The sequence below is a fragment of the Balearica regulorum genome, chromosome 8 (assembly GCF_011004875.1).
Source record: "Balearica regulorum gibbericeps isolate bBalReg1 chromosome 8, bBalReg1.pri, whole genome shotgun sequence".
Taxonomy (NCBI): Eukaryota; Metazoa; Chordata; class Aves; order Gruiformes; family Gruidae; genus Balearica; species Balearica regulorum.
Window position 1 is genome coordinate 18,518,797 of NC_046191.1, and position 13,712 is coordinate 18,532,508.

The window sequence follows — 13,712 nt, forward strand, 5'->3', positions numbered from 1 at the left end:
TCACACAAACATGGAATATGCCCAAGATACAGAGATGAACATTAAGAAAAAAAGAACAACTCTGAAATACTTTGAAAGCTTGAAGAAAATTACTAAACAGATTATTTTTGCTTTTATGATTAACAGACTATCCTGACAACTGTGGTACTCAACTGTGGCAAATGAGTAATTAGGAGACTCATTTAATTATGTAAGCAGACACCCCAGAAATTAGCAGGCTAATTTTGAGTTTTGATTCTCTTTTGATCAGATTACACCTTTATCATTTCTGACTAGTACCTACCAATTTTTTCCAATTGTTTAGACACATGAAGTGAGTTTTCCCAAAGTTTGCATCTGAAACACTTTGCTAAAATCAAAGAGTTTAATAAAGCAGAAAAGTTGTTCTTACATGACGCCAGAAAGTCAGATAACCCTGTAAAAATAAGATTGACTTGTATTAATGACATAAAATGTAGCTTTTTATTATATGTACCAAAAAAGGATTAAATTTTACCATACATCTAGTAACTCTTAAGCCATTTCTAAATATTCTGCCAGTATCTTGTGTCAAAGTAAAGTCTTGAATTGGAATGCATCCTAGCTGAGCCTGAATAAGACTGGAAAAAAAAAAGATATATAAGCCATACTGTAAGCAAAGTATAACAACATAAAAGTTTCTACCACAAAAGAAAATTCAGAATAGAAATAATGAAGTGCAAGATCTGGTCCTCTGTAAAGCGATACAAATTTTAGCATGAACTTCAACAGACATAAAGTGACAGCTTTTCAATAAAAAGTAACAACACAATGTAATATTTACCAGTTTATTTTCATTTCTCTTGTTTTTATCTTCCCCTCCATTGGAAACCTATGCATGAAAATATACATATGTCCTGCTATTCATTTTATTTATTGCTAAAAAGATACTTTTTCAATGTATTTATTTTTTATACCTGATAGTTATTTTATCCTTGTCTTTATTCAAAGTGTTCAGGATTTTCTTTTCATTTGTTCTTAACTTGACATCTAGAAATTCTGTGCAGTTGGAGATCATTGTAATCTGCAACAATGTAACTTTTTAATTGTTTTTCTTTGCCATTTTTTCTACCACTTCTTCAACTTTTTTTTCCTTTCAGGTTTTAGATTACTGTTCCACTTGAAATTATCCAAAATCAGCCACACTGCTAACACCTTGATGTACAAGGCAAATATAAATAGGTTTTGCTATCTGTTATGTATTTCACTTTACTTTCTTTATACTTTAGTAACAAAGATAGCCATAGGATAACAGGCATTCAATTTTTTCATACCCAATCTGTTCTACCATAGTACATGCTTGAATACAAAATGTCTTTTGTGACTTAACAGCAGAAATAACAACCTGTTATCTGAGAGAGGAAAATTACTTGAAACAAAGACAATAACATTCCTTTAAAAGTAAAATCTGCTCTCCATGCAGCTAGTTTTTGACATAAGAAAGAACTACTAAACTGCAAAACAATACCATGTTTATTACATAAACAGAACAGCTTCAGCAACTTTGTATCTTCATAAGCAAGGTTAGGGAGGGGAGAAAGAGTTGGAAATCAAAAGATCTCAGAGTACAAAGCCTCAAAAATACTCAATATGGAGTTTAGTTACATGTATTCTCTAAAACTTTATATTTTATATAAACAAAGTCTGAGCTCTTTAAAAGAAATAAAACCTTCTGCTTCTTATCTTTGATTCTGTTGAATTATGTAAATTTTCTTTAAAAAGTTAAATTACCAATTCATTTAAAGTCTCTGTTCCCTTAATTGTGAAAAATTGTTTCACTGTATCAAATGCAATATAATACCACGCCATTAATCTTCCAGTCTCTGTAAAAGAAGAATATACCTTAACAAATAAATATGCCAAGCATTTTTTTAGTGTATTTTTCATAAAATCACAAAATCAGATTAATTTTATTACATGGCTCTCTGAGATTTATCAGCACTGACTCAGTATGTTATTGCCCCCAGCCGTCTGATGGTATTACTGCCCCCATCACAGAGTGGCAGAAAGAAACACGTGCCAGTTAGAGTTTTCTCCAATGGAGATGGATTCATCCTAATATACCAGACTGTGAACTGTGGTTGCTGAGAAGCCAACCAGCTCTATCACAGGCTTATAGAGAAGAGCAGATAAAAACTGTCCTTCATTGCACTGCATCATATCCAATTATTGTGTGATAATATTCTGTAATTTTCTCCTAATCTGCAACAATATTTCCAGCAACAACAAGAGAAGATCTATCTATTCATGGATCAACGTTAAGAGAATGAACTTCCATGATTTGTTAAAGAAACTTGCTCATATATTCTAGTCAAACAATCTCTCAGATTCTAGTCTCTACTACATTTGTGTACTCCTATTAATGCAGTTCACTACTATCTCAACATCACTTCTGAAAATTAGTTTATCTAAAAAAAAGTGTTACCTGTTGGTTTGAAATTATTTGCTTCATCCATCCTGATCAAATCAAAAGATGATAAATCATTTAAGTTCTTCAAACACAGTTCTGTCAACAATTTGAAAATACATTTATTTTTAGTACGTGCAGGAAAAACTTACCTTTGTACTAACCACAAACATCATCAAACTGCAATGAATGTATATCCAAGTAATTCCACTGAACTCAAGGTTTTAGATTATGATCCTACTTCTACTAAAGTTGGTGGTTAACTTCTGCCTGGCAAAAGCTCACTCAAAGATATTTGATACAGGACAACCCAAGTCTTTTTCAGTAAAGCAAAAGTAGCAAAGTAAAAGAAACTAGATGCACGGAATGTAGGCTGCCATATTCAATTCTGAATGATGGACTGGAGAGCCCACAGTATTTATACAAAAGATTTCCACTACAGTGTTAATACTTAAATGGTTGAAATTTCAAATATCCACAGGTATTTAGGAATTCTTGATCAGAAATTTTCATACTGTATCAGATGCATTTGCATTTACTTCACTAAACCTATTTAGTCAGATATCTGCATGAGGATGACCAAAGGGTTTTGGTTTTCTCTCTTTCAAAACCAAGGTAATGAAAAGGCAAAAATTACATTAATATAATGTTCAGAATTTAAAAGTAAGTTGGGAAAGCACTCAAAGTGATAGTTCCCATAGCAACCAGAAATCATTCACATTGCATATGAAATGTATGAAAACGTAACTAACTATATACATTACTACAAAATATTTCATGTGTACAGGTAAAAGGAGCTAGTTTCTGCAAGAACTTTAAAAAGAGGTTGCTTTTTACATCAGAACACTTCAAGGAAATATAATCCACACCTAAAAAGCATTTGTAAGTGAAGTCATCTACCCTAGCACTATCTGTAGAGATGATTTCAAACCATGCTTTCTCCCATAAAGACTTATTTAGGTAGTAACATTCCCTCCGTTCCTTGCAATCTACATGCTAAAAATAGAAATGTCCCGATCTAAAAGACAGGAAAAGGTAGAAAACAACTGAACGAGCATATGAACTAGGTAACTTTTCTTACTGATAAATACTCCTTTTTTTCCTATCTGCAAATCAGAGTCAATGTCTCTCATATTTGGAGACTTCAAGTAATAGTGTATATACTAAGTGTATTCCTGCAGATGGGTCCTGAAACCCTTATGCAATAAACAGCCTCAGCATAGTTCCACCGAGCCCAACATCAATCATAAATTTTTCTGTACAATCATGTAAAATTTAATAAATGTGTAAGTGGAGTCCAAGTATTGGGTCTACAAATTTCAGGGCATGTATCAGTCTATGTTTTCATGTACCAAGCCCTCCTCCAGATACTTAAGCTCCAGAAGGTCTATTATACAAATATACGTAATAATGGTGGACACGAGGACTTTCACTGAAGAGAGAAAAACCACATTTGTAGATTTGTAGACCTCCATTTACAATCTTAGCAAGTAGTCTTTTATTAGTATATTTATTTTGGATCTACTAGAAAACTGACAGTAAAATAAATAAATGAGTTGTATGCCAATTCCATATCTAAAGATGAGAGGCACTGATTCCCAAACTATTTAGTCAGCTGTATGTTTTCTGATGGAATTGTAAATAACTAAAAAATAATATTTAAAAAACCCCAACACCCCCCCAAAAAAAAACCCACCCAACAAACAAACCAAAAACCCTAAACCAGTAATTGGGCTTTATTCAAGTCTTAGCAAAAAAAAAAAAAAAAAAAAGCCTCTTAAAAGTAGTCTTCTGGTAATTTTTACAGTATTACAGGAAAGACATGGTGCTGCTAATTTATTTATTTATTTTTAATCTATAAAGTTGTAAAGTTGGATGCCTCATTCTCACATTACTGCTCACTTGAAGACCAAGTGCAATTTCTTAATTAAGTATTTGTATTCTCTTAGTTATTTCCTATTGTATTATGCATTTGCTACTCATATGCAATTTTTAAAACTAAATTTGGAATTAAAATAACAAAATAACTCTTAAGAGGATCTACTGAATCCATACATCCGAGAGATGACTGATATTGTATGGAATGTTTAATGCACAGAAATCTTGGAAAGACTGCAGGTCTTCCGTTGACACCCCTAAGCAAAATAAGTAATTCAATACATAAGGGCCAAATTTCAGGTAACAAACAAACAATACACTAGAATTGGAGAATACATCTCCAATGCAAAATGTCATGGTCTGAGAATGGAATTCTTAGCTCATACTGGTCCAGATGTCTGAATAGCAAACCTGTACAAGTACTGTGACATACCTGTACAAAAATACAGAATTTAAGATTTGTTCCTATCCTCCAATTCCCTGAGTCCATCACTGGACAAGATCTGCCACATACTAGAGTTCTCTAAAATTTCTTTTCCACATCATTTATCCATTTTTGAATGACCAATGCAAAAATATTCATCATTAAAAAATTGTGTTCTCTCCCTCCACCTGCTCTTTATTATTGCTGCCTAATGTGCTATAATAATGCAATTTTAAACTGTTTCTGAACAAGGTGAAGATGTTTACATTTTACATCCTTTATTTTCAAGTCTAAATTTATGATGAAGGGAAGATGACAATTTCTGAAAAGGGCTTTTCTGAAAGTATAGAAGAGATATTAATGAAAGCAAATGAGATCAATCAAAGGAAAATTAGGAAGAATGACAATAAGTATATGGAGATGAGGTAGGTAAAGGCATTGAATTTTTTCTGTCTACACAAGAAAAACTTTTCCGCCAGTCAAAATGTACTGATACTGCTTCAAAACTATTAATAATTAAATAAAATCAATAGCACAACATAGTACATTACATTTGTTCTGTGAATGGATCTATTGAAATTAACAGACATATATAATAAACATGCATGAACCTGCCCTAAAATGTAACATTTTACTGAAAAAAGCTACCTACCTTGTAATTTTGCTTCAATTCCAATTTTATCCAATCCAGATGAAAAACCTTCATGAAAAGACAAAAGGCTTTTTAACCTTATACAATGATATACTTCCTCCTCAATATCATCACCCATCAAAACGGATTTACTGATTTTTGGGAGCCAGACAAATATCCCAAAGTAAAAAATTTGTAAATAAGTGGGAACAAATCAAAAGCCTTACATAGTGTAAATATCCAAGTATCAGTAAGTGGCTATTAGAACAGACATGCAAAGGTAAAAGCTGCAGGTATTCCCCTACATAAAATATCAGAGTCCTAAAAGTTGCAGAAATGTCAGCGAGCAACTTCACATGTAGAGTTTTCCTATTTTAGAATACAGGAAAGCCACCTAAATTGTAACATCTGTTGAAGTACTAGATGTACTATTCTCCAGTCCCATCTATAAATCCTAAAAAAAATAAAATTGTCTCCAGCAAGTGCCCAATGACTTCGTAATCAGGTGTATAGCAAGTGGCCAGGAACAACGGTATGGTCAGGGCTGGGGACTGAGTGGCTGTTCTGGACAAAACAAATTGAAGATATCAGCATTAAGATTACTGAAATTTTGTTTTAGAAAAAACTATGAAATATTATACAATTTTTTTACTTATCAGCATATTACATATTCAGTGCTGAAAAGTACATTATGGCTTGATCCTGCATCAGTACATGGTCCAGTGTGTAAAGAACAAAAGTAACAGATCATTATGAAGCTGTAAGCGGCTTCTTCATAGTTTTTAAATGCTATACCATACTGAAACTCCTATTACTTATATTAAAGCAACTGAAACCGTTGGTCCTAAAAATGTCACAGGCCATACTACACATCTTGTTTATGAAATAGTCTGTAAGAGATCAAAAGAAACAACTAATATGAATGTAACACATTGTAATGTCATAGTTTAGATCAATTAAAAAACCCCAAACAAACCATAATGAGTTGGATTTTTTAAGGCTCTAATGTACAAGAATGTTGATCGTATCCATTCCAAAGCTACAGTGACATCTGTGACAGTATGTAGCACTATTTCTGCATTTAAGTGTTCAACAAGATGTCTGTGCAAGCTATAAAAAAATAATAAAAAATAAAATTAAGTACGTACATTTAACAATTAGTTATACAAAAAGTGCTAAAACTATTTTTTGGGAAAAAACCCAAACCAACCCCCTCCCCCAAAACCACAACAATTTTGGTTTTGTTTTTTTTTTTACTGTCAACTGTTCACTTTGATCAGTGAAATCAATAGAAAACAGTAAAGAATATAAGAATATGTAAATAATCAACAATGTATTTTGTTTATTATGGCTTCATGTCCAGCAAGCAAAAACAAAAAATACCCCTCTGTCAACTCTTGACCTCTTCAATTGTGAAGTTTCACGATTATTTAGAAAACAAAGCCACATGTATTTAAAAGTTACAGTACAGTGTTGATATTTTTAATATATTTGAAAAAATTAAACCTTAACATAATTACATGAGCAAAATTTCCTTGTTTACTCTTTAATGTCTTAACTTTCCTACATATTTCTCTTGATATTCAGTTCACAACAAGTGAATTCTGTAGTCTGATATTTTCCAGACTTTATAATCTAAAAAATCAGAGGCACGATCTAGGTTCAATTGCTTTTTGTCTTTGCAGCATGTACTATTTCAGTTTCTTCAGTCTTCCAGCAGGAATCTACAACTTTTTTTTTTTTTGAAGATGTTCTAAACATTTTTTGAGCTGATAAAACATTGGCTGTTAACACCTTGATTTGAATTTCCCTAATTTTTTCTTAAATTTCTTCTAAATAGACCAAAAAACCACTCCAAAACCCACCTGAAAAAACACATTCTGTAGAAACTATGAAACATTGCTACCATCTAGATAGTCTTATAAAAAAATACTCAGTTACCTGCTCTCTATTATATCAGCACCATTTAACATCTGTATATACTTTGCCCTTGTACTCCAACGAGTCATAATAACTGCTGTAGCCGTAGTGTCAAACTGTAAAATAAAACCACAAACAAAATCTGCTCTCCAGCTCTTAGCAAGAAAATTCCAGTTGAATATGCATCATGTATCTGTTGAAACCATCAAAACAGATTCTTTAAAATCCTTGTTGAAATGCCTGTTGAATGCCAAGGCCTCTCTAACTTAAAGTCAAGTTCTAACTCACTGGGTAGCAAGCAGGACTCAGGATTCCAGCCATTGTTGGCAAGCAGGGCAGTGCACCAGCCTATATGTGCTAATGTACATATAGCAGAGACATGTAGAGAAACACCACCAACGTGAACTGTTATTGACCTCCTTACAAGGTCCACAGCTAAGGAAGGAATTCCTAACCACAACCATAGAAAATAATTTACTGAAACAAATTCTCATTAGTAATCCCCAAACATTAGAAAGTCTTGAATGAACAGTCAAGCCTTTTCTTGTAATTTTTTATAATCTTCATCATCTACTCTCAAGCCACCTCACTTAAATTATTTTGTTTTGTAATGGAAAAAGTACTGTTAGACTGATTTATTGTTTTTTGCACAAGACGTTTCCTGGCTTGCATTTTTTAGATCAGACTAGCGTATGACTCTGTAAATTAAACTAGTTTAGGACTCTGAGTCACAACTCTAAAAATCTTACTGAATTACAATCTCTACCAAAAAAACCCCAATCAGTTAAGAAAGTTAGGAATATTGGAATTTCCATACTAGTTTAGATCTTAGGTCCAGATAAAATACTGTCATGTACACAACATACCACAGTGGCTAATACAAGCAGCCTCTGGAGACAGATGTGGGGTAAGCTATCTACCGTATTAGGCTTTATCGGTATTTCTAAAAATTAAAAGACTTAAAAGTGTAAGATTTAACAGAAATGATTTGGAGACTTTAAAGAGGCATAATTAAAATAACCATTTTTAAATCCTAACCCCCCTTCCTTTTTACAGCCAAAGCAATGTCTAAACCCTTTCTAAAACATAGCATTCTTGGCATGAGCAACCTCTTGTGCAAACAAAATGAATTATAGCTTTTTGAAGGCAGTGTTTCTGACCCTTCCCCTCCACTCTACTCCTAAGTTAGTTAGATGTTTCCTTGTTCTGATGTTACGACAACAAAAGCACATTGCTCTCTATACTGTTCAATATTCCAAAATTTTTATCATGCTATGTCTAAGTTATTTTTCTCTAATCCTCATTCATTATGTAACCCAAATGTAATCTTTAGATCTTTTTCCACAGCAAGGTGAAGCAGTACTTTTTAGTGGATGATACAAAAGCAAACAGATTTCCTTCTCAATTAAGAAGTTACCCAGGAGTAACTTAACTATTATAACAAGCCTTTGAAAACCAAATGCTGCAGTAAAATTGTTGGCATTGTAGTTTCTTTACCAAGAATATTTTCTACTGATTCACCTATAGGTAGCATCAATACAATATAGCATTAACTTACTTGAGGCCTTCCTGCTCTCCCAATCATTTGCAGAATATCAGTTTCATTGTACTCTTGAAACACTCCTCCAACATAGTGCATTGTGGATTTTATAACCACCAGATGTGCAGGTAGATTGACTCCCATAGCTAAGGTGCTAGTAGTAACTACATCAGATGAAAGTATATTGATTGTAAGATGAACACCATTGAAATGTCTGGCAGACATTAAACAAGCAGCAAATAAGTGACTAAGTCTTGATTCCTAAGAGCTCTTATTTTCTAGTGAAGTCAGTGGGTGTTCTGGACCACAAAGAATTAGACGTAGATTACAGACATGTATTTGCATAACAATTTCTGTATACCTGATCATTCATTTATTATCAAGTATTCTCTAACAAATTACATGCCAGGAATTTTTATTTAAACATTCCTTAATATTTGGAGATAATCCAGAATCCAATCCATCTTCAATATAACACCACACATACTGTGTATTTCCATATTTCTTCATGGATAGATATCTGAATACAGCCATGACTTCATCTTGCTTTGTAGTGATCAGTATCTTTAAGATTTTTTTTTTTTTTTAAGTTATCGGTCATTAACATTGTTTATAGCCATGGTACCAAACCAGAATCACCACCAATACTATCACAATACTTTACCAATACAGACTCTCACATGGAAAACACCAGTCAAGTTTGTGGCAAATTATCTCACTCTCATGTTTTCTAAATCACTTTATCTAACAAGTATATGAGGTGGCAGGAACCGAACATGGAAAAGCAGCTATACAGGCCAACTGATATAACTATTCCACTAGGAAAACAAAGTATTAATGAATTTTCCAATTCTTTTCTGAAACAAAAGGAGAACTAAAAGAGTTACTATAGGTGCATCAGGAAAGAAGAATCTGATCTAAACTAAGGGCATAACCACACCATCTTGCGAGAATATTATTGGTTTTCATATTGTGATTGTATGCAAAATGGGAAATTTGTCAAAGCAAAAAAGTTGCAAAGAAAGGTTACTTGCCAGTGCAATCAGAGCTTCAGTCCATGTATTTACGTCTGTGTATATATACACAGTGTATACACACACACTGTGAGTACACATACTCTATCTCAAGACCAAAGAATTTTTCCCCTTTGCAGTATCTGTGAAAGGTGTGTTAAAACTCTACCCTCCATCATGCTCACATACATATAAAGCAGAATATGCCCCATACTGTTTCAGTTTCCCCTAAGTTGTAGAAATGTAATTCTAGTATCTCAGATGATTCTGAAATATTCATACAAACTATAGATTTCAAAGGACTTAAGTACCAATAAGCAACTTTGCATTCCTTCAGTGATAGTCCACATGTACGTTCACACTGTGCTCAGCTATAGCAAAGAGTCTCAAAGTTATTTTTGCAAAGAGCAATTATAGAAACACAGTCTCCTGAGATTTCAGAAATGGCACTGCAGCTGGCAAAGCCATACACAGTGCACCAGGCAGCCAAAATACAGATTGCAGGGATGCGGAGACTTTTCAGTACTGCGGACATTGCAACTCCAATAAGGTTGCCAGATCACAGTAAGAGTATCTACCTTAAATTTTCATAGTGAGTCATGACCATTGTACAGGAAAGGAAAAAAATCCATAAATCTTTCAGTGTTGTACATGAACCACACAGACAATTCCCCATAGGGTCTGAATCTTTTCTAAAGCAAAAGAAAGCCTGAAGGAGATGAGACCATCACATCTCAGATACCTTCTAGTTTCAGGTAACAGCAGATGGAATATTTCTTAGGAACCTCCCCATCAGTCAAAACACCTTGCATGGGAGTTTGAAAATAGTATCCTGCCCATCTAAGAAGCATAAATGTAAAAAGATTACCTTCAGGGAAGCCACTGCTGCAAAGTACACAAAGAAGGAAAACATCATGTGAAGTCTGAGGAAAGACACACTAGCAGAGAGTTCCACCTCACCAGGATGGCTCAGTGGTATGAAAAGGAAATGGACATGGCCAGACTCAGATAGATATATGAGGAAAGATGACCTCTGTATATCCTGAAAAGAAGAAAAGTTCTATGGTCTTTAGTAACAGCATGTATGTATACTCACAGGGTAAAAGTGCATGTGAAACACAAACACATCTTTATCTGGATTCCAAACTAATTCCAAAGGTTAAACAAACTACAGAATCATAAAACATTACCACTTCCAAACAGCAATCTTCTCAGGATACATTCACACCATTTTGACTTTTGAAGTTAAATTTACTTACAAAGTACTGGTAAGTCTCCTACAGTAAAAGCTCCTTCAATTATTTTTCTGTCAGATATCTCCATACCCGCATGATGATAAGCCACACCATACATTAAAAGATCTGACAAAGAAATAATTATATCCATCACTTCACTAAGTTTACTCACGCAAGTATTCATTCACAGAGGAGAGTAGTAGCAGGTTATATTTACCTCTCAGTTTGGAATCTTTCAATGAATTTGCAGACCTCTGTAATCTATGCAACACAAAAAAATAAAAATGAGTACTTCAGAATCACAAAAGAGGTTCACTAATGTAAGTGGAATATACAAAGATGCAAGTATGTTTTTCAAATGCAAAAATAAAGCTTCGCATGAAACTAGATACACAATTACTTGATTAAAGATTGTAAGATATATTCACTGACATGTACGTTTTTTACATACTTTCCCATAGTTCTACTGCATTTGTGCTTTTTAAGGATGTTCTTAGTTTTCAACTGTATGTTAGACTATCAAAAGGACGTAGTCTTCAAATAACTTTTAAAATATACATTCTTGGAATATTTTCAACAATCACCACCCTTTCCAACTTCGCAAACTGAACAAACTGACTCTCTGGGGCAGTTGTTGCGGCCTTTCCGGCCGAGTCATCTTTCCAAGTCACAACCTACAATCCAGATGTGTTGATCACGTAAGGAAAGGAGACCATGTTTGAGGTCCAAAATCAGGAAGTAGTTTCTGCAGCTGCCATGACTAGGCAACCCTGAAGTAAGTAATAATTAATATGTGTCAGGGCTGTATTTATTAAAGGTATCTGATAATGCGAAGACTTCTTATGGCTTATCTTAAAACACTAGGAAGACCACATCCAATTCAACTATTCATATGCTTGATCTTTTCACTACAAGGCCTTATAGGTCCGTAGGAATTAATATTCGTATGTTTAGAAAGCAGCTTTTAGAAACAACTTAATGTTTGTGAAAAGTATGCTAAAAATCTAAACAGCAAAACTTCCCAAGACAAGTGCCAATTTACCAAAAAGAATGTCAACTGTGATGATGATTTTGTTGCAGATGCTCATCTGCTAGAAATTGTATTAGCTCAACAGCTTTCTTCACAGATGTCACAGGTTTATTAAAACACACAAACACTTATTAACAACTCACATATAAAAATACCTTTGTTTCTGTTCCATACTCAGTAGAAATTTAGCATCTTTTGCAAGAACAGAAGCGGCCTGCTGTACTCCTTTTCTTGTGGCACAAAACTATAAATAAGAAAAGATTTTTTTGAATCAACATTTTTTATAAAGAAGCCATTTCAAATGTGATGAAAAAAAAGCTGTTGTACCACAAGTGCTGGTTTTTGTTCCGAGTATGTTTGTATAATACTAGCTATCTTGTAGTTAAGAGTTAAGTCAAATTTGAATTCTGTCTGATTGTCACTGCAAGGAAAACCAAGAACAATTTTGCGTAGCTTCACTGGTCGTTGATCCTCATCTATTTTCAGACATACAGCAGGCATCTTACTATCTGAAAGCCATTCTGCAATCTTTAAAAAAAGAAGAAAAAGAATGGAAATGATAAATTTCTGCTTTTAATTATGCTCTGCTCTAACTGCACACACAATAATTAATTTACCTTTTGTCATATGTAAAACTATTAACACATTTGACATTGCTTTTATCATTAAAATCACAGGTGAAGTTTTGCTTTCTATGGGATCAATATAATTCGGACTGAAATCTCAAGTTTGTTGTGATTTGTACTTAGAGACAAAAATCACGAAATCTTAAAAGTGACGCATGTCCATACTTGGATGATAGTTCCATATGGTTGTAAGTCATTTGTTATATTAACATCAACCTCACAGCTATCTTCAGATGACAGCCTCCAAACGACAACTTTGTTATCAATCTGAATGTATAACTCCACGTAAATTATAAAATACAACACATTAATTAAAATACAGTTAAAATATAACTCTTACATCTTCAGCATTTGGAATTGTTGCAGAAACAGCTACAAATCTCAAGGGAGGAGTGTCATGATTCTCTAAAAGACGCCAAAGAGAAGACTGAACAGTCTTCATCCGACTGACTACAACTTCTAATGTTGCGCCGCGGCTTTCATCCTTTATAACATGCACCTATTAGGAATTTTAAAAGATTTGCTAAATATTTCTCCAGTTACAATCTATACATGTGTTAAATAAATGTTACATTTTCTAAGTTTCCTTTTAATTCAAGAACAAAACCAGTGCATATAAACCATTACTTTTCTTACCTCATCAATGAGAAACAGTCGTACAAGCTGGACTATAGAGTTGTCTCTCCACCTTCTAGTCATGCTATCCCATTTTTCCTAGGAGAAAAAAATCAACACAACAAAACAACAGAAAGTGAAAGATGTTTTGAAGGCCAACATATGCCAGAAGTACAGTACAGGCAGACATGCCTGAACTTTAATAAGTCTTTAAATAAAATCAGTTAAATTAATTTAAGCTTATGCCATGTATGTTTCATCTGGCATATTATTATATTACTAACTTGTTTATATGAACCAATAGTATGCACAGCAGTGTGCAGGCAAGCATAAGGATCATAAAACTACTACTTACTACAAAAAAAAAAAAAAGGA

The 13,712-nt window shown here is 33.6% G+C and overlaps 1 protein-coding gene across 1 annotated transcript in view; it reads right to left on the bottom strand.

The window, feature by feature from the left end:
• Positions 1–13,712, bottom strand: part of HFM1 (helicase for meiosis 1) — a 39,397-nt gene that overhangs the window by 14,342 nt on the left and 11,343 nt on the right. Inside the window, exons 9-24 of the mRNA XM_075759900.1 lie at positions 13,359–13,436; positions 13,063–13,221; positions 12,424–12,624; positions 12,252–12,340; positions 11,284–11,327; positions 11,091–11,192; positions 8,837–8,982; positions 7,300–7,394; positions 6,335–6,468; positions 5,380–5,427; positions 2,444–2,524; positions 1,750–1,841; positions 936–1,042; positions 803–850; positions 502–599; positions 284–415 (exon numbers count right to left, since the gene is read on the bottom strand). Coding sequence (XP_075616015.1) covers positions 284–415; positions 502–599; positions 803–850; positions 936–1,042; positions 1,750–1,841; positions 2,444–2,524; positions 5,380–5,427; positions 6,335–6,468; positions 7,300–7,394; positions 8,837–8,982; positions 11,091–11,192; positions 11,284–11,327; positions 12,252–12,340; positions 12,424–12,624; positions 13,063–13,221; positions 13,359–13,436 — 1,654 coding nt within the window. The remainder of the gene's footprint in view (positions 1–283; positions 416–501; positions 600–802; positions 851–935; positions 1,043–1,749; positions 1,842–2,443; positions 2,525–5,379; positions 5,428–6,334; positions 6,469–7,299; positions 7,395–8,836; positions 8,983–11,090; positions 11,193–11,283; positions 11,328–12,251; positions 12,341–12,423; positions 12,625–13,062; positions 13,222–13,358; positions 13,437–13,712) is intronic.